This window comes from Perca fluviatilis, chromosome 13 (assembly GCF_010015445.1).
Source record: "Perca fluviatilis chromosome 13, GENO_Pfluv_1.0, whole genome shotgun sequence".
In the NCBI taxonomy this organism is placed as follows: Eukaryota; Metazoa; Chordata; class Actinopteri; order Perciformes; family Percidae; genus Perca; species Perca fluviatilis.
In genome coordinates, this window is record NC_053124.1 from 31,112,219 (window position 1) to 31,137,792 (window position 25,574).

The 25,574-nt window shown below is 40.9% G+C and overlaps 1 protein-coding gene across 1 annotated transcript in view; it reads left to right on the forward strand.

Annotated features, from left to right (window-relative positions):
- Nucleotides 1–7,570: 7,570 nt before the first annotated feature.
- Nucleotides 7,571–25,574, forward strand: part of si:ch211-264f5.6 (carcinoembryonic antigen-related cell adhesion molecule 5) — a 46,302-nt gene continuing 28,298 nt past the window's right edge. Inside the window, exons 1-6 of the mRNA XM_039820534.1 lie at nucleotides 7,571–7,711; nucleotides 8,026–8,361; nucleotides 17,087–17,247; nucleotides 18,748–18,874; nucleotides 22,784–23,062; nucleotides 23,288–23,298. Coding sequence (XP_039676468.1) covers nucleotides 7,663–7,711; nucleotides 8,026–8,361; nucleotides 17,087–17,247; nucleotides 18,748–18,874; nucleotides 22,784–23,062; nucleotides 23,288–23,298 — 963 coding nt within the window. The 5' untranslated portion in view covers nucleotides 7,571–7,662. The remainder of the gene's footprint in view (nucleotides 7,712–8,025; nucleotides 8,362–17,086; nucleotides 17,248–18,747; nucleotides 18,875–22,783; nucleotides 23,063–23,287; nucleotides 23,299–25,574) is intronic.

The following is a 25,574-nucleotide window of genomic DNA, read 5'->3' on the forward strand; positions in this document are numbered from 1 at the left end:
ATGATGGATTCCGATGTTTAAGCCTGTTTCCAGACAATACTCCGATGTTGTCAGTTGTTTAAATCATTCTTTTTGAGTTGTCTTCCCGTCAACCTTGAAAAAAAAACAAGGTTGACGGGAAATGTTTAAAATTGTAACATTTTTCTTCTTTACATTTTCAGCGCTTATTTCTACATCCCATATTTTCTAATATAAAACAAATTTAAAACGGGTCAATTTGACCTAAGTCAACACAAGGGTTAAGTGGGTGGTTCTCTCAGTATCCTGTTGATGGACTTCTCATTTCCCCTCTAATTGTTAATGCTGTTGTGTGGTGTAATTATGATGCATCATATTTTAGAAGTGTTTTGTATAAAGTCCTAACTGTTTAAGGAACTAAAGCTGTCAAATAAATGTGCCTTGACCAATCAACTATCATTTCAGCTTCAATTTGATATACTGTTGTGGGTAGCTTAATCTATAACGATGCATCTTATTTTAGAAGTTTTTCATTCGTAAAGTAACTAAAGCTGTCAAATGTGGAGAATTTTCATTTTGTGCTTCTTTACATTTCTATTTCACTATTTTTCAGAGGGAACCATTGTGCTGGATGCAAGCGGCATCTATAGTTAAACTGGTTGCTTTTCCGATTTTTATATAATGATGTAAAGTGTGATACATTTAAAACTTTAGTGGGTAACTTTTTGATATTAATGAACGTCTGTTACATTCAAGCCATTGCCATAATGAGTTGATACAAAGCTACTTAAGACTACCAGCTCCACACAACTCTCTCTTTATTTCTCATGGGGGGGGGGGAGGGATCACGAGAAGCCTCACGTTACGATATCATCACGATACTTATGTCGCAATACGATCCTATAGCGATTTTAAACCTATCACAAAATTTTCCAATATATTGCAATTTATTACCCTTTTTCCAACTTCAAATTTTTCCCAATTTCAAATGATGTAGAACTCGAAACATTTGCACGTACAAGGACTTTGTCTTAGTGACGTGGTGTGCAAAGCATAAACACAGTGCAAATGTCAAGAGACATATATTAAAACAAAAAATGTATAATCAGTTCTCATTTCATTCAAAGTATTGCAAGTACATTCCTCATTAATCAAGATATGAAAATTCCGTGTGGGTTCCTGAACATGTTAGGTCTGAAGGGAAATTATGAGGTGGACCGGTTAGCCACACAAGACCCATGAAGCAAATCAGAGGTCAAATACAGATTTGAATAAAGCATGGGAAGAGTGGAAAACTAAAATACGTGCAATGTTTCTGTGCAACTTTAACAAAGTCAACTTAACATTTAAAAAATAAAATAAATAGGCCAAGAAAAGAGTCTGTTGTGCATGAAACATGGAGTGTAGAGGGGAGAACTACAGTAGATCAGTTCACAATCTATGTTGAGCTATTGCAGACGCTGTACTTGCAGGAAGCTATCCTGCGCATGCGTGTTAAGCATATATATATATGTGTGTGTGTGTGTGTGTGTGTGTGTGTGTGTGTGTGTGTGTGTGTGTGTGTGTGTGTGTGTTCTGAGCAAAGAGTCCGGTTAAACAGTTTTTACCCGTAGTTCCGTCATGTAGTCCATCAGATATAACTACCGGAGTAAGTAAGTAAGTAAGTAAAATTTATTTGTATAGCACATTTCACAGATAAAAATCACAAAGTGCTTCACAACAAATGGGTGGATACACAACAGTTATACATTGCAGTACATAATCAGAAAAGACACTTAGGACACAATAAAACCGGCCTAATCACCCTATGGTCTATTGAAACGCCTCTTTAAAAAGAAGAGTTTTCAACTGAGTTTTAAAATTTGTCACTGAATCCAAGCAGCGTACGGAAGCAGGCAGTGAGTTCCACAGCCTAGGTGCCACAGCTTGAAACGAACGGTCCCCTCTAGTTTTAAAATGTGTACGGGGGGCAACTAAAAATCTCTGACCTGTTGATCTCAGACTACGTGAGGACGTACGCAGCTGTATCAGGTCAGAGATATATGGGGGCGGAGTGAATCCCCAGAGCCCGTATGTATGGATAGCCTTGTTCAAGTGGACTTTGTGCAGAGTTTCGTGACGTTTCACCTCGGATTCATCTCCATTAGCTCAAAATGCTAAATGAAGTTAGCATAGTGTGCTAGCTGTAAATAGTCGGAGACGGAACTCGGCCACCCAGCGCTAGTCTGAGCGACCAAACGGTGAACATGACGGCCACCGAAGTGCAGCAACCCGTTGATGCCGCTGTTGCTGCTACGTGGGCGTTTCATTTATTTATTTATTTAAAAATTTTAAATTCGCATTTGAAATTTTTTCGAAAACAGTACTGTTCTGAACGATGAACCTTCTGTGATTATCCTTCCTCTATTTAAGTCTAAACAATTCATAATTTCAGCTTTTTTGAACTCAAGAATTAGGTATAATCTCCTACAAAACCTAAAACTAGTAATAAGTTGGTGTTAGTGGTGTTTATACACGGAAGTGAAAAGAAGCGTTAAACGTCCCAAGTGTCAAACTTTTTTTTCTTCAGTTTTGGTTGGAGGACGATGCATGGCCGAATGGGGTTAAGCTAAATAAAGTCTTTAAAAAGCCAATTTTTTTTTTGTGAAAAAAGGTTTTTATACAAGTCGGATGTGAAGTGACACATGATCTCTCATACCGGAGAAACCCCTTTCAGCTGCCCACTCTGTAAGACATATTTTGCACAGAGCGAACATTTACGGCTACACATGATAGCGCGCACAGGAGAGAAACCTTTCAGCTGCTCGTTTTGTTAAAAAAAAGATTTGAAAAAGTCCCATCTGAAGACACACATGGTAACCCATACCGGAAACAAAGCCTTTCCATTGCGCCGTCTGTAAAAAAAAAAAAAATATTTTGCACGGAGTTGACATTTACAGAGACACCTGAGAATCCACACGGGCGAAAAGCCTTTCAGCTGCTCCGAGTGCGCTAGGAGGTTTCTCTGCAAGGCAACTTTGAACGCACACACGAGAAGAACCCACGCAGGGGAGAAACCATTTAGCTACAGCTGATGGAGGAGACTGTGGAGGAGCAGAGCAAGCCAGGAACTCCGATCCAGATAGACCCCTTTTCCACCAAGGCAGAGCTGGTGCTGATTCGGAGCGAGAGCCTAGTTTCAGATCGGTTCTTTGTTTTTCGACCACCAAAGCACCAGCTCCGAACCAGTAAAAGTGGTTCTTAAGTAGCACCAAATCGTTGCTGGGCCAGAAGTAAGAACCGCTTACGTCAGCAGCTTGGCGCGGGGTTACCGTGAACAACAAGACGAACAGAAACTCGTGACCGCCATTCTTGAATTAGCAGATAAACAAAAACAGCAGTGGTCAGAGGAGGAAAACGAGCTGCTTTCTTGCACAGTAAAGGCGAGCCGCGCGAACACGTTGGATCCGCCGAGTTTGGATGCCGATGTAGGTCCGCAAAGCCATGAACACCAATAGCAAAGCAACGTCCGCCATTGTTGACGGGGTGTTTGTGTTTGGCGTTGCTGGAAAAGATGAGACGTATACAGTGACGTAAGACCTGGCTCTGTGCCGGCTCTTTAGCCTGTGGAAAAGCAAACCGGTTCTTTGGAGGCTCGTCATTCGAACCAACTCCGAACCGGCACTGGCTCTAGCTCTGAACCAGCACCTGGTTCTTGTCGGTGGAAAACGACTATTAGACATTCACAACCCGATACTGATGACAAGCAGGGCTTTAAATTAACACCCGCCAACCTGCCAATTGCTGGTAAAAATAAACTTTTGGCGAGTAACATTGTAAAGTTACTAGCAAATACAGCCCGACCGATATATCGGCTGGGCCGATATTATCGGCCGATATTAGGCATTTTCCAAACTATCGGTATTGGCATTCACATTGGCCGATAATTTATTTATTAATTTTTTTTAAATTTTCATTCATCAGAATCATTTATGATGAGAAATAAATGATTCTGATCAATATTTAAAAATTAAAAATATAAACGGACGAAACACCCTTCATCCATGAGTTTTGGCGTTGCATAGTTTGTCCACCAGACGGCGCTCTACAACCTCCCTGCTGGCAACACTTTGATTTTTTAATTTTTTGTTATTGTGTTTTTGTTCAAAGGACTTTAAGTTTCATATCTTAAGTTAGTATTTTTATACATTTTATTCATCAGAACTTTAATATATTTTGATGTTCTGTTGTGACAATAAAAAACAAGTTTATCTTTAAACTGCATTATCATATTATTTTAGTGAGGACTCATAAATAACTACAAATAACTAATGTTAGGGCAAGCTTTTTGTTTTGTTACGCGTTTCTGGATGTTTTTTAAAAATATAAATCGGCCGATATATCGGAATATCGTATTTTTAAATCACCAAATATTTGTATCGGTATCGGCCTTAAAAATCCTTCATCGGTCGGGCTCTGCCAGCCAATTTGGCCGGTTATGAATGGAGTAAACAACACTGCGTCTGTTTTGAATCGGCCGGCTGCACAAATGTTGCCAGATCAGTCTGTTCTCCGCCAAGAAATTTGGGAGGTTTTATGTGTTTCCTTTTTATTTTATTTTTATTTTAATGAACTCTCCTGGACTTGAATTGATCTCATCGTGTGTAAAGCATCAGCAGTTGATTCATCATGATGTATTTGGTGGTATTTCGGTAGGATTGGGCGTCACTTTGACTTTAACAATTCTGATTCCGATTCTTCTTATTCTTTATTTTATAAAAGGACAACACACATTAATTAACATCTCTGTGAATGTGCCAGTGTTAGCCAGCCGGCTAATTTTCAACTGTAGTCCTTTGGCCGGATGACTTTAGACCAGAGCAACAGGAGACAGTGAGACATTAGTACAGGTTAAACTATACAGACAGAAGTCAACAAGACACAAATTCCAAAACCAAATTTTTTCCAAACGATTCCAATAATAAGACAATCCATTGGGTATCGTAATTTTTCTCGATGCCCAATACTATATTTCGGTCAGATAAAATATAGAGGAAGAAGAAGATGAACTACTTTTATGATCCCCCAAGGGGGAAACTACGTTTTGTCCCTCTGTTGTTACAGGCCCAAATGGAATCTGCTCAAATATTTCGGTGGTGATCCAAAATGAAAATCTGCGGAATTCAGCGGACTGAGTTTCTGCTTTCGGTGAAAATTCGGCAACATTCGGGGTTTAATAATGAAAAAAAGAATTTGAATAAAATCATAATCTGCGGAAAATCTTCAAAAGAAATCTGCGAAATTCTGCATCTGCAGATTCCGTCTGGCCCTGCGACATTACCAGGGGTGCATGATATGTCGACTCAATATCGTTATCGCGATATCACGTTGTGCAATATTATATCAAAAGTGTCGCGATAAGTATGCAATATTTTTTGATATTTATTTTTATTGTTTCTAATATGTCCTATTCTGTACACATGCTCTTTATTTATATATTTGATACTGTCCAACCAGTGAAACATGTCCTGTTCCGTAGACACGGTCCTTATTTATATATTTGATACTGTCCAACCAGTGAAACATGTCCTGTTCCGTAGACACGGTCCTTATTTATATATTTGATACTGTCCAACCAGTGAAACATGTCCTGTTCCGTAGACACGGTCCTTATTTATGTATTTTATACTGTCCAACCAGTGAAACATGTCTTGTTCCGTAGACACGGTCCTTATTTATATATTTTATACTGTCCAACCAGTGAAACATGTCCTGTTCCGTAGACGGTCCTTATTTATATATTTTATACTGTCCAACCAGTGAAACATGTCTTGTTCCGTAGACATGGTCCTTATTTATATATTTTATACTGTCCAACCAGTGAAACATGTCTTGTTCCGTAGACACGGTCCTTATTTATGTATTTTATACTGTCCAACCAGTGAAACATGTCCTGTTCCGTAGACACGGTCCTTATTTATGTATTTTATACTGTCCAACCAGTGAAACATGTCTTGTTCCGTAGACACGGTCCTTATTTATGTATTTTATACTGTCCAACCAGTGAAACATGTCCTGTTCCGTAGACACGGTCCTTATTTATGTATTTTATACTGTCCAACCAGTGAAACATGTCCTGTTCCGTAGACACGGTCCTTATTTATGTATTTTATACTGTCCAACCAGTGAAACATGTCTTGTTCCGTAGACACGGTCCTTATTTATATATTTTATACTGTCCAACCAGTGAAACATGTCTTGTTCCATAGACACGGTCCTTATTTATATATTTGATACTGTCCAACCAGTGAAACATGTCTTGTTCCGTAGACACGGTCCTTATTTATATATTTTATACTGTCCAACCAGTGAAACATGTCCTGTTCCGTAGACACGGTCCTTATTTATATATTTGATACTGTCCAACCAGTAGAACATGTCCTGTTCCGTAGACACTGTCCCTATTTATTTATTCATGTTGGACCAGTCCAATATGACCATCAGTTGAAATAAACCTTGCGTTGTAAGAAAACGTATTTCTTATGAATCCATTTTGATGCGTTTTCCCGTAACTTTTGTAATTTTGCACACGTTTAAAAAAATATCGAAATGAATATCGATATCGCAGTAATCATAATCGCAATATCACATGTTGTCAATATCGTGCAACCCCAGACATTACACAGGCCCCATACATGCATCAATGGAGAGATTTCTGAACAAAGGCACTGCTTCAAGTATAATGTAAAGCAGATCGTTTCACCTTAAAGGATGTGCTGAGACTTTCATTCACTAAAGTATCTCCCCACATGTCCACCTGGTGGCAGCAGCGCCTCGCTGAACTAACAGGACATGTAGAAAGTGGACCATTCAACTTTACCACTTGTCTTTTTCTTCTCCTGAAGACTTTGAAGCAGATTTAAAAAAAACAAAAACAAAAAAACATTTCCAGACAAAACAAACGTTTTATGTCTCTGGTAGGTTCTCATGCTTGTGTGTTCAGGAATAACGCCGTAGCTTGAAAAAAGTAACACTTGGATATTGTAGGTTTTGAAATGGTTGAGTCTTTTGTGTATCAGATACAGTTTGTGACACCTTTGCTTTACTAGGAAACGTCCCCATCAATAATAGACAAAATAGGATTTGAATTATTTGCAATGCATTTCTTATAATAGTATGTAACACCAAAGCCTACATTTGTTTAAACTTGTGACCGACGGAGTTAAATATAAACTCTAACGTGAACTACAAGAATGCAAATGAGTCAAAAAAATGGGCTAATCATCATACCAATGAGGTGCGTGCATGCGTGCGCGCGTGTGTGAAGGGAGTGTGTGTGCGCGCGTATGTGTTGGTGTAGGGGGAGTGTGTGCGTGTGTGTAGGGTGTGTGTGTGTGTGCCTGTGTCTGTGTGTGGGGGAAGGAATGGGGAGTGTGTGTGTGTATGTGTATGTGTAGGAAGGAATGGGGTGTGTGTGTGTGTGTGTGTATGTGTAGGAAGGAATGGGGGGTGTGTGTGTAGGATGGAATGGGGAATGTGTGTTTGTGTGTGTGTGTTTAGGGGGAGTGTGTGTGTGTGTGTAGGGGGAGTGTTTGTGTGTGTGTGTGTGTGTGCATGGGGAGTGTGTGCGTGTCCACCTTGTCTGGGTGTGTCCCTGTTAAAGTAGCAGGTACTGCCGCATTTGCGTCTCTGTCGCTGCTGCTGGAGAGACTTGAACCGTCCGGGATGGATCTGTTCGACGTTAAGACGCTTCTGCTTCTGCTCTCTTTTATTGGTAAGAAGAAAGAAATGATCTGCGTGTGATCGATCTTCCGATTAAGCTTCGATTTAATAGCCTTCGATTTTTTGTATGCTGTGTTTCCATCGTTTGTTTAAATGGAAATGGCTCCGTGGGTGTAGCAGCCTATTTGAATTCATGCTAAAATAACACATTGTGTAGAAACCAGCGGACCAAAGAACTTCTTTGTAAAAATAAAAAACGACTGTAGCCTAACTATAGGCATATTTATGACTCTACTTGATATCAAAGGCACCACAGGTGTAACTTTACCGAATCTGACTTTTTTTTTTTTTTTTTTTTCCTTTTAGGATGCTGTGCGGGGCAGACTCAGAGCATTCTGCCGGTCGGTCCGGTAGACGCCACTTTGGGGACAAATGTGACTTTACAAACTACTCTGGTTGGCAAAGTGGACTATCTCGTCATAGTCTGGAATTTCAATGCGGTTAATGTTGTTAATGTTGCTACACTAACGGCAGGGGGGCTTAGAGTGGGCGCCCAGTACACGGGGAGAGCGGCCATTAACAATACCAACGGCTTCTTGTACCTGGGACCCGTGACGGCTGCGGACAGCGGGCACTACAGCATCAGTTTAACAACACCGGACGGCACGACCTCAACGGGAGAGACGCAGCTCCGAGTTCTGGGTGAGTCATTTTAGAAACATGGGATGATGCCTGCTGACTTTCCGCCTTGGAAGGTGTGTTTTAACGGAGAATTCGGGGATTTTATTTCCCCAAAAGTAAATACTTTAGGCTACATATATGCCGAATTGAGCAATTGCGTCGCATGACGATTCGGAAAATAGTTCTTATTATATACATATATGTATATATATATATATATATATATATATATATATATATATATATATATATATATATATATATATATATATATATAACGCAAGCTGGTGCGGTTCGAAGACGCAAGCCACACCTGGGCCACGTTCAGCCCCCCGACAAAACGTCACAACACGTTTTTTTTTTAACACCCTGTGTTGTGCGCAAGCGCTCTGCCATTTTATTATTACCTGAGTTTACCATAGACAGTAGGCTATATATAGAATGGACCAACAGATCCCGTTGCTCTGGACGGACACCAGTGAAGGATATTAGAAGCACTTCTAGGGAGAGTTAGGGGAGAGTGGGGGGCAGTTGCAACACTTTTTACATTTCCTTTAGTTTCTCAGCAACCGTTTGTATTAGAAAGACAAAAGATAGATTTTAAACCCATATATGTCACCTACCTGCCTATGCCTACCTGCCTATGTTGCAACTGTCCCCATATGGGACAGTTGCAACAGTACCGATGGGCAGTTGCAACAGTCGTTTAGATGTAATAAAACTCATACTTCAGCATAATTATTCAAATATTTTTCTTAGTTTATTTGAGAACCGAGTTATTAAACCACTGAATTGGCTTTCATGTCAATTTTATCTAATTTTGCGCAGCCTCCACCTGAGCTCGAAGACGTAGATCGATGTGACGTGAGCAACCTGTCTGAAAGTGTGAAGTCTTCTGGTAGCTGTGCCAAGAGAAATCTCAATCATTCCCAATCTTACAGAGAAGGAGAGCGTAGGTATATGTAAGGAGATAACATAGGCACAGGCTAATTATTGCTAACTAAAATGCTAGTTAACATTAGTAATTCAACCTAAACAGCTAACGTAAGTCGAAACTGCCTGCGAGCTTCTCCTGTACTGCACGGTAATTCCTCTATTGTGCGGCAGTAAGTTGCGTGGTTATGACACAATCGTTAGCCTATTTTTACAAAAATGTCTGCTACGGAGCCATAACGTGAGGTACAAGGTAATGGAGCCTTTTATACATTGTCGTGTTTCTTTAGAAATAAACAATAGACAAATAGAGTCTTTAAACGCTTGAGATGTAAAGTTATTTGTTGTCAAAGTGAAGCCAAAATGAATGGGAGTCAATGGGATGCTAACGGGGGGTGAGTGCTTGTTAGCATCAAAATGGCGCCATAGGAGCTACGCTTGCCAGATGCTCGCTTACCCCCTTGCTACTTCCTACTGCTACTTCCAAAGCTCCTCTTTTCACCCTGTGTGTTGAGCTCTCCATTTTAGCTACGGAGTGAGGCATCGCACTTCTGTCCCATCTTTGTTGGGAGTCACACATGTGCAGTACCTCAATAAGGACTACTAGCCAGTCAGAAGCAGAGTATGAGGGCGTGCCCTGACAGTACCTAGGTAAGGACTACTAGCCAGTCAGAAGCAGAGTATGAGGGCGTGCCCTGACAGTACCTAGGTAAAGACTACTAGCCAGTCAGAAGCAGAGTATGAGGGCGTGCCCTGACAGTACCTAGGTAAAGACTACTAGCCAGTCAGAAGCAGAGTATGAGGGCGTGCCCTGACAGTACCTAGGTAAAGACTACTAGCCAGTCAGAAGCAGAGTATGAGGGCGTGCCCTGACAGTACCTAGGTAAGTACTACTAGCCAGTCAGAAGCAGAGTATGAGGGCGTGCCCTGACAGTACCTAGGTAAGGACTACTAGCCAGTCAGAAGCAGAGTATGAGGGCGTGCCCTGACAGTACCTAGGTAAGGACTACTAGCCAGTCAGAAGCAGAGTATGATGGCGTGCCACGCTAGCAGCTAGGCGAGCATTATAACGTGTGTTACAAAGTGACCTCGTTTGTCTCTGAAGTAAAGGCTGGACTACAATAGAGCTGTTTGGAGCAGTTGGTGAACAGTGTTTTCTGTTGGAGATGGTAAGTCCCTTTGGGGGGGACTTTGGGCTTTTTCACTTTGTAAACCTATAACGTGCAATGCAATTGAAGGGTGGATCTTGCCCAGAACTGCAATGGGTTCCATAATAAACGCGGTGCAGAGCCATGGAGCGAAGGTAACTACGGTGGCCCTGAAGGACAAAACGAAACAACCTTTCAGAAAACCCAATGTCACACCACAGCAAAAGAGAAAACATGACATTTCAGAAAACACGTTTCATGAAAACACATTTCATAAAACAATTAAGTCAAGGCAATGATTCCTCGTCGCTGGTGAATGCAAAATATGTTTTTTTGTGTGAAATGTGTTTTCTCTGTTTTGTCCATGAGGGCCACCGTAGTTATCCCTGCCTACCAGAATATCTTAAGTGAGCCATGTATGAAGCTCAACACGAAGCGAACACACACGGTATATTTTCTACCGTTCTAAGCTGCTCTGGTACAACCATTGTCCTAAGACTATATTCCTTGCCGGAGGGACATTGATACTGACTTCCCCATTCGTTGAGCCATTGTTTGTGTTTGTCTTGTGATCATTTTGTCACTTCATGTGACGTAGTGCCGGATAACACCCATGAGCAGTTTGCTGTAAAAAAACCTGTAAGTCATTCCTTCAGCGTTTACGTTTAACAAATAGGTTTTTTTCCTGTTACATAAGTTGTGACTTTATAGCCTGAATTCAGCAGACAGAAATAAAACCCCATCAGCCTCTTGCACTGTGCTACTTTAGGGCGTGGCTCTCGGTACTGAACGTTTCCTGGAGGAGTGCCTGTGTGTCTTTTTGTGCATTGTTTGAAGCTGTGACCTCACTGCTTCATGCTGGTGCAAGTGTATTGTAACAGTCGTCATAGTAGTAATGTTGCAGTAATGCGAGTACTGTCAAAGCCACTGACTTTTCTGTTTGTGTGTTCATCAAGACCTGTTGAGTTTTGGAAAATCACTCCGCAGCTATAGATACAGCTGGGCAATACATCAATATTATATCGATATTTTGATATGAGACTAGATATCGTCTTAGATTTTGGATGTCGTAATATGGCATAAGTGTGGTCTTTTCCTGGTTTTAAAGGCTGCGTTACAGTAAAGTGATGTCATTTTCTGAACACACCAGACTGTTCTAGCTGTTCTATTATTTGCCTTTACCTACTTAGTCATTATATCCACATTACTGATGATTATCAAAAATCTCATTGTGTAAATATTTTGTGAAAGCACCAATAGTCAACACTACAATATTGTTGTGGTGTCGATATCGAGGCATTTGGTCAAACATATTGTGATATTTGATTTTCTCCATATCGCCCAGCACTAGCTATAGACCTTTTTTCTCAGACATGTTGACATGTCATAGTAGGAAAAGCACAGGTGTATTCAAAACCATTAATGATGGCTGCATTCCACATAGGAGAGGCCCTGGGATTGTGCATGCTGACTCACTGATTAGGTTATCAATTTCAGCTGTGATTTTCCTACTATGACAAGTCAAAATGTCTGCTGTGTAAAAGGTCCATACCAGTGTTTTTAGGCTCTTTTAGCTCCTAGTTTTGCGGCGCATTTCCTCTTTGGTTCATGCTCAGCAGTTTTCTGACAACAAACAGACAGTGACGGTGTGTCTCCACTGTCAGTGTCATTTCCACGCTTCCCGTTCCTTTCTATGGGAGCAGAAAAGTTTTGCATAAAGTTGAATCCAGGCAGCCTCATGCAAATGAGGAGCGGCCGGCTCGGCGCCTCTCAAAAGCTGACGAAAAAAACTTTTAAACTGACCTTTCGTCGATCTGAAATGAAGGTGGACCCAGCACCTGCATAGCTTATTTCGCGCTTCAGATGTTTTCAGAAACACTTTTTCGGCGAACTATTCGTATTCCAAACGAGCCGCGTTCGTCCAATCAGGTGCAGCCTTCGCGGTTGTAGGACGGTTGACAAGCAGTTTTCTCTGCTTGTCAGTGAAGAGAAACTGACAACAAAGCCGGTGGCAAGCCCACCAGCGTGCGATGCTGGGCCGATCGGGCCGATCCCTTCTGTGAAAACAACGCGTATATCGACATCGCACACCATTACAGACTAGCTGGTGAACATGGTGGAGGATTTAACAGCTAAAGAGACGGATATTTCCCTCAGGAGCTGGCAGAGACCAAAAACAGCAAAAAGAGAGAGAGAGAGAGAGAGAGAGAATATTGACCATAGATTCTTCAGGTGGACAAAAACACGACTCCAATGGGACTGCAGATGTAAATTAGCCTAAGGCTAACTCCGGTACAATGCATAAAATGGCAACATTTATGTAAAAAATTGCATACGGTCCCTAACAAATAAAATTAATAAATAAATAAATGGGAGTCCCAACTTCAAGTATCGTGGCTTGAGGTTGACTTCAGTTATTATACTTATTATTATTGTTATTATTATACTAAGCATTATTGTATCCTATCACAAACACATCAATGAGCCTGTTGCACTGGGTGGCACGCTCCTTAAACATGAACACACACACACACACACACACACACACACACACACTTTTATTTTCTATTGCTGCGAGTAATGATCCCGTATATCAATTCATCCGTCTGTTTTATTGTTTTGGTTCGAATAATTGATATCCCAAAGCACCAAACGCTGACACACGAGAAGCTGTTATTATTATTATCAAATAAATTTTTCTATTGCTTGAGCTCGACTAATTGATTAATTGGCTAAACGTTGCAGCTTTACCCGGCTGTGCACAGTAAATGGATCAGTCGACTGACTCAGTTTGGCCCAAAGTCACAGTAGCGGCAAGTACTCAAGTACTTTACCTAAGTACAAATGTTGAGGTACTTGTACTTTACTTGAGTCTTTTCTTATCATGACACTTTATACTTCTACTCTATGCTACATTTCAGAGATAAAAAAAAAAAAATGTTTACTCCACTACATTGATCTGACAGCTTTAGTTACTAGTTACTCTACAAATTGAGATTTTTGCACACAAATCACATGTAGTTTATAAAATACGACATTTTATTACGATTTAAACTACTCGAAAATCTAATGGCCTACAAGTCCAGCTGAAATGATCAACACTAATGGCGTTTTTCTACTGCTGGTAACAGCTCGACTCGACGCTCTGACACGTCCGTTTTCCATTGCAGGTTTTAGTACCGCCTCAGCGTGGATGGCTTTTCTCATTCCGTGTTGCCCCATCCGCTCATCAGCAACCAAAAAAATCTAAAAAAAAAAGTACCTGTTAGCAGGTACCAGGGATTTTTGTAATGGAAAAACAAAAAAGGCGAGTAGAGTCGAGGCTAGTCGAGCAGGTACCATGTAATGGAAAAATGCCGTTAGTTGATTGACACAACTCTTTGGATCCTTTCCAGTTTCTAATGTGAGGATTTTTCTGCATTGAGTACTTTCACTTTGAATTCTTTTAAGTACATTTTCCTGATGATACTTACATACTTTTACTTAACTAACATTTTCAATGCAGGACTTTTACTTGTATTGAGTTTTTTTTTACAGTGTGGTATTAGTTCTTTTACTTACGTAAAGGATCTGACTACTTCTTCCACCGCTGGTTAATGCAAACGTGTCCACTCCGGCTTATGTCAACTACATGATATCAGTTTGAGTCTTTCTTTATCGAAGCATGGTTGGCAGTGGAGCATGCATGTATGCTTCCCGCATTCCTTTTGACTCTCACTCCCACGCATTTTCACACAGTGGCTGACCAAAGAAACCACAGATATGACAAACACTCTCATCAAAACCAGCAGTGTCTTAATGTTTGTGTGTTCCTTTTGCATCAGAGTACAGTGGACTGTCAGTGTCCCCACAATGTGGTGCTCAGATCCTTTACTTAAGTAAAAGTACTTATACCATCCTGTAAAAATCTCTGTTACTGTTAAGTAAAAGTCCTGCCTTGAAAATGTTAGTTAAGTAAAAGTATGTACGTATCGTCTGAAAATGTACTTAAAGTATTAAAAGTTAAAGTACACAATGCCGAAAAATCCTCACATTTTAGAAAGTGGAAACGATCCAAACAGTTGTGTGTTTAATCAGCTAAACATTTCAGCTGGACTTGTAGGCCTACAGTATATGTTGTTTGGGTAGTAGCAAAAATAAAAAATTTTTAAAGTAACTAAAGCTGTCAGATTAATGCAGTGGAGTAAAAAGTACAATATTTCCCTTTAATATGTAGTGGAGTAGACGTAAAAGGTGGCATTAAAAGAAAAGACTCAAGTAAAATACAAGTAGGGTTGGGTACTGAAACGCGGCGCCAATAGTGGAAAATTAGCCGGCTCAAAATGATGCCCAATCCTACCGAAATACCACCAAATACATCATGATGAATCAACTGTTGATGCTTTACACACAATGAGATCAGGAGAGTTCATTAAAATAAAAAAATAAATAAAAAGAATCGTGTTATTCGGAGCCAAGTCAACTCATTTCTATTAGATATAAAACACATAATAAATAAACAAACCAAAAATAAATGTTGACCATAATTAGGGTTGGTTACCGAAAACGCGGTGCCAATAGAGCACCGGTTCCGACGTAAACGGTAGTAACGAGACCGAATAAGAACGAAAATTTCGGTGCCTTATTTCGGTGCCTGACTGTTTTTTCTTTTTCAGAAGCATCGCTGCACGGGACGCTACGTTACCTTTATCTAGTAGCTGGATTAAACACAACGGTTAAAATGCTGACATCTTACGTTAAGCGGTGTAAAGTGTGTCTGTATTTCCCTGTGGAGTATTCCAACAGCGGGACCTAACAGTCTGACTGCAGCTGCCGTTGTCGGAAAAACAACACAGCTGGTGCGTTCACTTGAAACTCGCCAGCCTTGTGGTGCATTCAAAGTTATTGTAAAATATCCTTTTCCCATCTGGTGCTTGTTTTTGTCGTTTACCAGCAATTTACTGGTGAAATAAGTCACTGTTATAAGTTATTGTTATTACGTTATTAATCAATCATTTAATTTGACCATATGGCCTTAGCAATTAACAAGCCGTTCTTTAATGTTGCCAACTGTGGTTTTCTGCTCCTTTTTTATATTTTCTATTATATACATTATAAATATATTATATATATTTTGGTTCAGGCACCGCTTCAGGCACCGCTTCAGGCACCGCTTCAGGCTCGGGACAGTTTTAAACGTATCGTTTTAGCACAGGTATCGAAAAAAATAAAAAAACGATACCCAACCCTATATACAAGTACCTCAACATTCCTCAAGTGCAGTACTTGAGTGAATGTACTTAGTTACTGGTTTACAGACAGTTAATCAAACGCATCTGATGAAAATCCTCTCCGAAGGAACCATTGTGTGAAGTTAGTGGATGAATGAACCTTGCGATGCCGTCCTGCCAGAACTGGTTACCGCTCCTCGGCATTATTTCCACACGCCTACTGTTGCCTAATCATCAAATAACCAGCCCGTACAATTAACAAGCAGAGCTCCAGCAGGATGGAGAACGAGTCTAGCCGGTCTCTTGGTGGGATCTCTCTGCCGTCTTCATTGCAGTCACTTCATTCAAATGTTGATTCAAGAGAAACCGGATTAATACATTCTCCACCCCCACGTTTAAGCCATGCTACTATTGACTGCTCATTTAGAATATAATGCCTTTTATTGTCACTATACACATGTACAATGAGATTAAGGTGACGCTATATATATATATATATATATAAATAATAATATGTTTTTTATATACAGTGTGATATGCAGTGTGGGTTGTTGCACATTATTTGAATATTGCCCAATAGTGGTGATCATATTCATTGAGTAATACAGTAAATATTGGACAATGAGAGTAATGATATTGCACAGTATACAGATATTGCACAATGATGGAATTGCACAGTAGTAGGATTTCTTCAACAACACTATTGATTACTGTAATGTCTACGGGAAAAATGTACACTGATATAGCTGAAGAGTAATATTTGGCAGTGTTGTTGGCAAGGGCGTAACTTTGGGTTCAACGGGGAGTTGAGATCTGCACTTTTGAGCAAACTTGAAATTTTGAGCATATCAAACACTTCACGTCCTGCATTCTGGTGAAGTTTTCTGCAACAATTTGTGCCTTTTCTGCATCAAGTTATGGTGCAAATGTGTTATTTATGTAAAGGAAATTATAATAATATAATCATTTTTGGGGGGGATGCACTGGCCAGTTTTGATTACTGGGGGAGTTGTGACCCCCCCCCCCCATACCTCCTGTAAGTTAGGCCTATGGTAGTTGGTGTTTTTGGATCCATTTTGTTTTGCTGTCAGCTTAGTGTCAGGATCCCATTGACTCCCGATTCTCCCTGCTGATTCCTCACTTAGTATCCACTTTTGTCTTCATTAAAGCTCAGTTTTTTTCGGGTCAGCAGCTTATAAAAACTTAAGTCACGGGTTATGTACCCTGTTGGCTACACACAGCAGCTTTTAGGCATTTTCCTGTTGTTTGCTTGCAGACCAAATCCGTGAGGAGAAAACCTTTGCGAAATACAAATCCACGGAGAGCAGAGAGTTGTTTTCCCCTCCGGTGTGCGCGGCTTTCAGAGTACGACGCAATGCGTCTCTGTCCCTATAGAATCATTTCATTCTTGGGTTCCTCATGGGAAAAAACAACCTCCTTGTTTCTCCCCTGCAGAGCCGGTGTCTGGTGTAACCATCACGTCCAACATACCCGAAGCCATAGAGTCCAACAGCACCGTGGTTCTGAACTGCTCCGCCAAAGGCTCCTTCCTCAAGTTCACCTGGCTCAATGGCAGCAGGCCCATCGTGGACGGTAATCGCTTCGCACTGAAACAGGTCAGTTTACACGTGTTTTGAAATGTTTAGTTTAGTTTGGTGTATAGACTGACCCTCAGCCCGGGGGAAGATTGAAGATGTGTCGAATCTAGGGCTGGATAAGGTATTTTGATTTTAAATTTGGGGATTTGAATGTTCGTTTTTTCCAAAGATGCATGCAGGCTGATATTCACTGTGGTGTTTCGTTGGGATGAAAACTCTGTAGGAGACTAGAGTGTATTGATTCCAACGGATGAAGTCAACGTAAACGCAGGTTATGACTGATTCTTTCGCCCCATAGTCACCAACGTAAATATTGGACCCATTTGTCACAAGCCACATATCTCGAGAACATTCTGACACTGAAATGGCATTTTTCAGACGGACACATCGGGAGAAAATGTACTTTGTTTGAGGCCTGTTTCTGTCTCGACAACAAAGAGAAGCTAACGTTTGTGAACGCCCAAACAAAACTAATCTCCGTGATGCTAAATATGTCTTTTAGCTGCGTAATCATCTGACGTTAGCTAAAGAGAATAATAATACATTATACAAATATAACTTTTCATCCGTCCACACGACATTTACTACACTTTCTAACAAGGCCACGCCCTTTTAGGAGACAGGAAGTATGTACAGTTTCATACCGTTGGCACTGCTTGAAATGCGCTATCTTTAGTATCGAGGATCTTTGGTTCGCTATCTTAATGTCTGCTAGCCGCTAGCTAATTCATGCAGCGCTATGTCGTCCATCTCAGCCAAGAACGGAGAAATGTCGAGTCATTACCGAGCAGTTGGATGTGTGTAGAGGTCTGTATGGTATTTTGAATTCGAATATTCGCTGTTGAAAAGCACCGAATCGTCGAAGCTCAAAACATGGTATTCGGTACAGCCCTGGTCGAATCCCATTTGGTCTTTCGTCATTCAGCTGTTCAGCTTCATTCATCCGAACTCTCAAAATCTCATTCCTTCCTTTATCTGTTATTTCTTCATTCATTTTTTTTGTAAACTGAATGTATGCATTTAACATGAATTCATCCAGGTCACATTTTATAATTCCTAATGCAGAGTTTTTATCAATTCATTTCCGTAACTCTAGCATTCATCCATTTGCCCACTCAATCTATTTATTTATCTTATTATATTCTCTCTTTTTTTGCGCACACGTGCAAGTCTGCATAAAAAACAGATGACAAAATATGAAATGTGTCAGGAGATGTCAAGAAGCCATATACAAGGGACCTCGCCTCAATTTTAGGAGAAAAACAAACAACAATAAGAACAAAAGATTATTCGTTTAGTAATACTTAATAAAGTTTGCATGATGTTAAATATATAGAGGAGCATGTGCTACATGTATGCATTGGTCTGAATTACAAATTATGTCTTTTTAATTGGGAATGCAGATTGTAATATTTAAAAAAATTTTTTTAAGTAAGTTTGTTTACAAAACTCTGCTGGGTAGTTTTGAAGTATTTCTTTTCATTAACGTATAACTTTCTGCTTTGGATTGAATTCCAGATGGGACAGTCCAGTACTTTGACCATCACAGAAGTTCTCAGGACGGACCTGGTTGGTCCCATCTACTGCACAGCTGCTAACCAGCTGCAGAGCCAGACGAGCGCCCCCTTCAACCTCACCGTCTACTGTAAGTACCGCACCTTCGTGGCTGGGCCACGTTCAGACCCGACAAAATGTAGCAAAACGTTTAGTTGTACCGAAACAGGGTTGAGTTGAACACCCTGTTGCATGCGCAAGCCCAATGCCTTTTAATTACCACAGGTTTAGACACACATCCCTGCTGATTGGGTATCAGCTCTGACACACCCACCAAACGAGAGAAAACATACCCTAAAGCAGTGTTTCTCAAATGGGGGTACACAAACCCCTAGGGGTACTTTGAAGTACTGCAGTGGGTACGTGAGATTTTTTTTTTTTTACGTAATGCATAATTCCTAAAATAACACAATAACACAATAATAATGACTGTATTTTGTGATACATTCTAAACATTTGAAGTGTAGCATTTATGTGTTCTTCAGTTACAAAATTGTTGTTATTGTAATGTACCTCTTTATTTATTTTTTTTCCTACCAAATTTCTTATTTGCACTGGTCAGGGGAGACTTGGCTAGAGAAATATTTTAAAGGGGTTAAGTTATTGAAAAATGTTTGAGAACCACTGCCGTAAAGCCTGTTGCACACCATTTCACACCGTGACGAAGAAACATGTCGTTCGAACCGGAAACCGTAGCAAAACGGTGCGCACCCTTTTGAGATTGAACGTGCCACTGGTGTTCTGCCTGGTAACTCCTCCCGGCGTGTTTGGAGAAAACACAAATTGGTTAGCATGAGCAGTGATAGCCACCGCAACTCGAAGAACACCGCTTCAACTAAAAGTACTTATACAAAAATTACAAAAAAAACCTGATGCCAATATTCAGATTTAGATTAGTTTATTTTCATTTCAGCGTGAAGGAAGGAAATTCGTTCCCCAGGTCCAGCAGCGTACACAATGAATAACATTTGCAGTGTTTTAGCTAAAATAGACCTTCTAAATTATACACAAAACCTAAAACCAATACGTTGGGCAGCAGTAAATTATTTAAAAGAGAAATCTGGCGCAAAATGAACCTAGGGGTTAATAACATGTGTGTACCGAGTTTGACTGTTCTCTGAGATATGTTTTCATGCTAATCGAATGTGACCAGTTTTAGCGCAAACCGCTAATTAGCTTATAACGCTAGTCGCCGGGGCAGAGGGTAAAGTAAAAAGAAATCGCTATTTCTACACCACTATCTTTTTAATAAACTGTCTGTAGACTTACAAAGTTCTCAATGCTTCGGTTTACATGTAGGGACCCTCATTATGCTACTGTGGAAGTGTTGTGCTATTTTGAGCCTTGTTAGTGGTGTAGAAAATTCTGCCCCGACGACTAGCGTAATAAGCTAATTAGCTATTAGCATGAAAATATATCCCAAAGAACGGTCGACTCGGTACACACGTGTTATTAACCCCTAGGTTCATTTTGCACCGGAATTCTCTATTAACAAACGCAAATTTACAATTAACCAACCATACCTGATACTGATATACTTGATATGGATCTTTTTTTATTTCTTTATTGGGACCCAGATATAAACTAACTAACTAACATTTTACAGTCCATATGAACTTGTCAGTTCTCTGTAGTGGACAAACTCTGTAATGGAGACTACTTCAGACCTTTTATTATATTATTCTGTAAGTGTGTCCGTTTCCCCATTCATTTATTTACCCTTCCACTCTAAATCCTGCATTGTTTGAAACACCGCGTTTCATCATCGAGTGAGCTCCACGCCTGTTGGACAAGAGACAAGGTCAGGCATGAGTCAGTCCCTGTCACTCCTTCACACCCAGACAGATCATTTGTTTGAAATAGTTTTACTGGTTTTGTTTGAATCACATTGTCATTTATTGCCGGATGCATTACTGTTTGAACTTTTCACCGGCTCAGATTCCTAAAACACGCAGGTACAAACGGGTGTTAGAGCCGCCTGGTAGCCGTGTGACTCCTGGGATTTAGATTACTGTGTGTGTTTGCAGGGTGCTGCCTCTCAGCCTGTAGTAAAACCACACTGTGTACACAGTGGCCTGCACTTCCACTCCTTCCCCATGACTAACTTGAAGGCAGCGAAACCGCACCAACCGGTGGTTAACCCTGTTATTAATTAATCAAAAGCTTTTGGCTTCAGCTCAGCGGGGTGGTGTGTGTGTGTGTGTGTGTGTGTGTCTCTGTATGTGTGTGTGTGTGTGTGTCTCTCTGTCTCTGTATGTGTGTGTGTGTGTCTCTGTATGTGTGTGTGTGTGTCTCTCTGTCTCTGTGTGTGTGTGTGTGTGTGTCTCTGTATGTGTGGGTGTGTGTGTGTCTGTGTCTCTGTATGTGTGGGTGTGTGTGTGTGTCTGTGTCTTTGTATGTGTGTGTCTGTATGTGTGGGTGTGTGTGTCTGTCTGTGTGTGTGTGTGTGTGTCTGTGTCTGTGTGTATCTCTATATGTGTGTGTGTGTGTGTGTCTGTATGTGTGGGTGTGTGTGTCTGTCTGTGTGCGTGTGTGTGTGTCTCTGTCTGTGTGTGCGTGCGTGTGTCTGTGTGTGTGTTTCTCTGTATGCGTGTGTGTGTTTCTGTCTGTGTGTGTGTGTGTGTGTGTGTGTGTGTGTGTGTGTGTGTAAAAGTCACTCCTATTCGGATACAGTGGCAACCTGAAGATGTGCAATTGAAATTCTTTTTCACAACACTTTTACTTCTTTAGAAGGATTAAAAAAATAAATAAAACTAGTTAGCCAAGCTTTCATTTAGATAAAAAATCCAAGCGTCTAAACGTAATATTTTTTTTGGGACCTTTAGTAATTGATTAAAGAAGCTCATGGAGAATATGATTCACACATTCAGTAGCTGCAGCTGTTGTTTCAATGTATTAGAGCCATATTTAGTTCAGGTACATGTGAAATATCAGATCCCACTCGCTAACAGCAGATATTTAGGAGTCGTTCGGGACATCCTCAATGAAAAGGTGTACCGTAAGTCAATAGGGCTGCACGATATATCGTTTTTATTTTGTATTATTTTCAACTGGCGCAATAAACACATGGCGAAAGGCTGCGGCATATCGCGAAAGACAATCGGGGATCGTTTCTGTTAGTTGAAAGAAACTATCAGTAGACAACGGCACATTGAAATTTAACTGCCGTTCTTTTTTAGTGGTGACTTTTTGTGTTCAATTCAGTGTTCAATAGAAGAATGTTGGAAATTATGTTTTTTTTTTTTTATTCATATAGCAACTTGTATTACAGCAGGATACTGAAAGCAGCAGAACTGTGTGCACTTTATTATGTGTTTGTTTAATCGTGAGAAGGGGTGGAAGAAGTATTCAGATCCTTTATTTCAGTAAAAGTACTAATACCACACTGTAAAAATACTCTGCTACAAGTATGTAAGGGTCATCAGGAAAATGTACTTAGGGTATCAAAAGTACTCGATGCAGACAAATCCTCCCATTTAAGAAACCGGAAACGATCCAACCAGTTGTGTGTGTAATGGCCTACTCATTTCAGCTGGACTAGTAGGCCGTTATATTGTTGGCTAGTTTAAGTTATAATAAAACATCAGATTTTATGAACTACATTTTTTTGTCAGATGAATGTAGTGGAGTGAAAAGTGCAATATTTCTAATAATATTAATATATATTATAATATATAATATTTTAGCGGAGTAGAGCGTAGAAAGTGGCATGAAAAGAAAAGACTCAACGAAAGTACAAGTAGCTCAAATGTGTACAGTGTAAAGTACAAGCACAGTACTTGAGTAAATGTACTTAGTTACATTCCACCAGTGATTGTAAGTAATATCGTTATCGAGATATTCAACAGTGTTATCACATAGTTTCGTCATATGGAGCAACCAGAAACCTTTCAGCCATGTGGATTTCATTTAGCCTGCTGAGGAAAATCATGACCACCGTCTACATTACATTTAACTTGAACTTTTTTTCCCCTTTTTTTCATGTATTGCTGCTGCACAGACGGACCCGAAGCAGTCACCATTACTGCTTCGAACCTGAATCTTTTCATCGCGTCCAATATCAACTTCACCCTGTCCTGCTCAGCCACCTCCAGTCCGCCCGCCACCTTCACCTGGTACCACAACCATCACATGATGGAGAACGTGGGTCCTTTCCTGACTCTGGAAGTCATAAAAAAACACCGATTCGGGAGTGAAATGGGAGAATACAAATGCAAGGCCAACAACGCAAAGACCGGCCACGTCGTCCCTTCTCCTGGCATTTCCTTCGCTGTGATCGGTGAGTAACTTTTTATTTCTTATTTTTTGTATAGCTCCAGTAGAAGAAGTAATCTCTGTTTAAACTAACACGGCCAAACTGCACATCGCCTCTACATTCTGGTATACTGGGCATGTGCGTGACGGGGTACAAAGGAGGCAGCGTGTATACTCTGCCCGTTGCCGGTAGTTGCCATGGTAACATAAGTAGCTTAGTCTCAGAGAGCGAGACGGCATGACCGATAAGACCCAATCAGGGTTCAAAATTAGCACCATTTACCAGCCAAATACAAGCCTAGAAATCTAGACGCACCCTTGCGGCGGCAAATGTAATTTGCAGCCAGGGTCAGTCTAGCACAGCGGTTCTCAAAGTGTGGGGCGCGCCCCACTGGTGGGGAATAGAGACGTGACAGGTGGGGTGCGCCAAACGGGAGGAAATTTTCCTTTTTTTTTTTTTGCACAATGCATTCGTTCTAACTTCCGACTTTTAGAAGCTGGATATATCATTTGTTGCGTGTAAATATAAATGTGGATAACGTTAGTGATAGTGACATGCTTGCTACAGTTACGTTTCTACAGATGAATCGGCGAAAAAAACATTTTATTTCTCTGATTCATGGCTTTGTTCTAGCGCTGCTGGGCCTCCCTCTCTCCAGTCTCTCTCTATGTCTCTCCACCATATAACGCTCTCTCTCTCCAGTCTCTCTCTATGTCTCTCCACCATATAACGCGCTCTCTCTCCAGTCTCTCTCTATGTCTCTCCACCATATAACGCGCTCTCTCTTCAGTCTCTCTCTAGGCCTATATCTCTCCACCATATAACGCTCTCTCTTCAGTCTCTCTCTATGTCTCTCCACCATATAACGCTCTCTCTCTTCAGTCTCTCTCTATGTCTCTCCACCATATAACGCTCTCTCTCTCCAGTCTCTCTCTATGTCTCTCCACCATATAACGCGCTCTCTCTTCAGTCTCTCTCTAGGCCTATATCTCTCCACCATATAACGCTCTCTCTTCAGTCTCTCTCTATGTCTCTCCACCATATAACGCTCTCTCTCTTCAGTCTCTCTCTATCTCTCTCCACCATATAACGCTCTCTCTCTCCAGTCTCTCTCTATCTCGCTCCACCATATAACGCCACCATGCTTTCGGGCAGTTGTTGAGGCTCCTCCGATGAGGATTTTAAAATGAATGCGCTGTCGATATCGTCTGTAGGCCTAACAGACGCGATGGAGGAATCTACACATCTCAGTTCTCCAGCGGCAGCCACCTGATGTAAACAAATCCAACCCAAGCGTTCTTTGGTGACGTGATTGATTCTGTTACTGTTGATCATCTGTCCGACAATCTGATTGGTCCGAACAGATCCTGTTCGGGTAATAATTGCTTCTCAACGGAGCGAGTCCAGACCGAACTTCCCGACCTCGAATTTTGTGGGCCGGGCTAAGTTCGGCTGGCATCCAGGCTAACCACTGAAAACTGTCAAAAACATCTAACCAGAAATGTGCTGATTGATCGTTGTTTTGGTACATTAAACCACGTTATAAAGCCCATGAGAACCGTTGGGAGTCAACCCACAGCCGCTCCACTGCCCTGCTGAAAATGTGAAGCAGAAACGCCTCAGATGTCAGATAACGTCCATAATAATTGGACTTTGGGTTTGATTTTCTGAAAGTTTACAGTGGTTATGAGGAGCAATATGAGAGAGAAATTTGGTAATCACTGATCATTGTTTACGTACATTAAACCACGTTTTTATTCATTAGTAAGCTACAGGACAGCGTCTTTCAAACATGACCTGCGCAAAAGAGAAAAAAAAAATAATGAATTCGTCATTGTACCCAGCACTTCTGGAAATGTACTTCTAAATGCGTCTCTGTCCCCAGCACATTTCAAACCAAACTGACGCCCGTGGATTTACCCGTGAATCAATCTGGAAAATAATTCGATTTCGTATTTTTGACCCTCTGAATTTACCGTTGGATACGCTCCAGGCTGCAGCCATACCCGCCTCCTCTAGACTAGAGAGTGACTGCACGTGTGTGTGTGTGTGTGTGTGTGTGTGTGTGTGTGTGTGTGTGTGTGTGTGTGACTATAAATGCAGCGCGTGTGAGAGCAAACCGTCCTCACAGCTTATTACACCGATCACCCCCGAAATTGTGCAATGCAAAACAGGCTCATTGCAGCCACTAATACAGGGAGAATAGACCTTTCTTGCCAAATGGATTTCTGTTCCTTTTTTTAACAGACTGCAAAGTGGCACTTTTATTTCTTTTCTATTTTTGAACTTGATACAAATTTTGACACAGCTGCACTTTTATTTTCTTTATTTTTGAACTTGATGTAGATAGTTAGTTGCATTTCGATACAACTTGTTACTTCAATAAATTGGAACATTTTAAGCTTGTTGCGTATTTCATTAGCATTGTGTTGGGGCGATGGGGGCAGGTGGGGCTCGAAAATTCCCCCTTGTCCAAAGTGGGGAATGACCGAAAAAGTTTGAGAACCACTGGTCTAGCAACTCTCCGTTGGCTTGC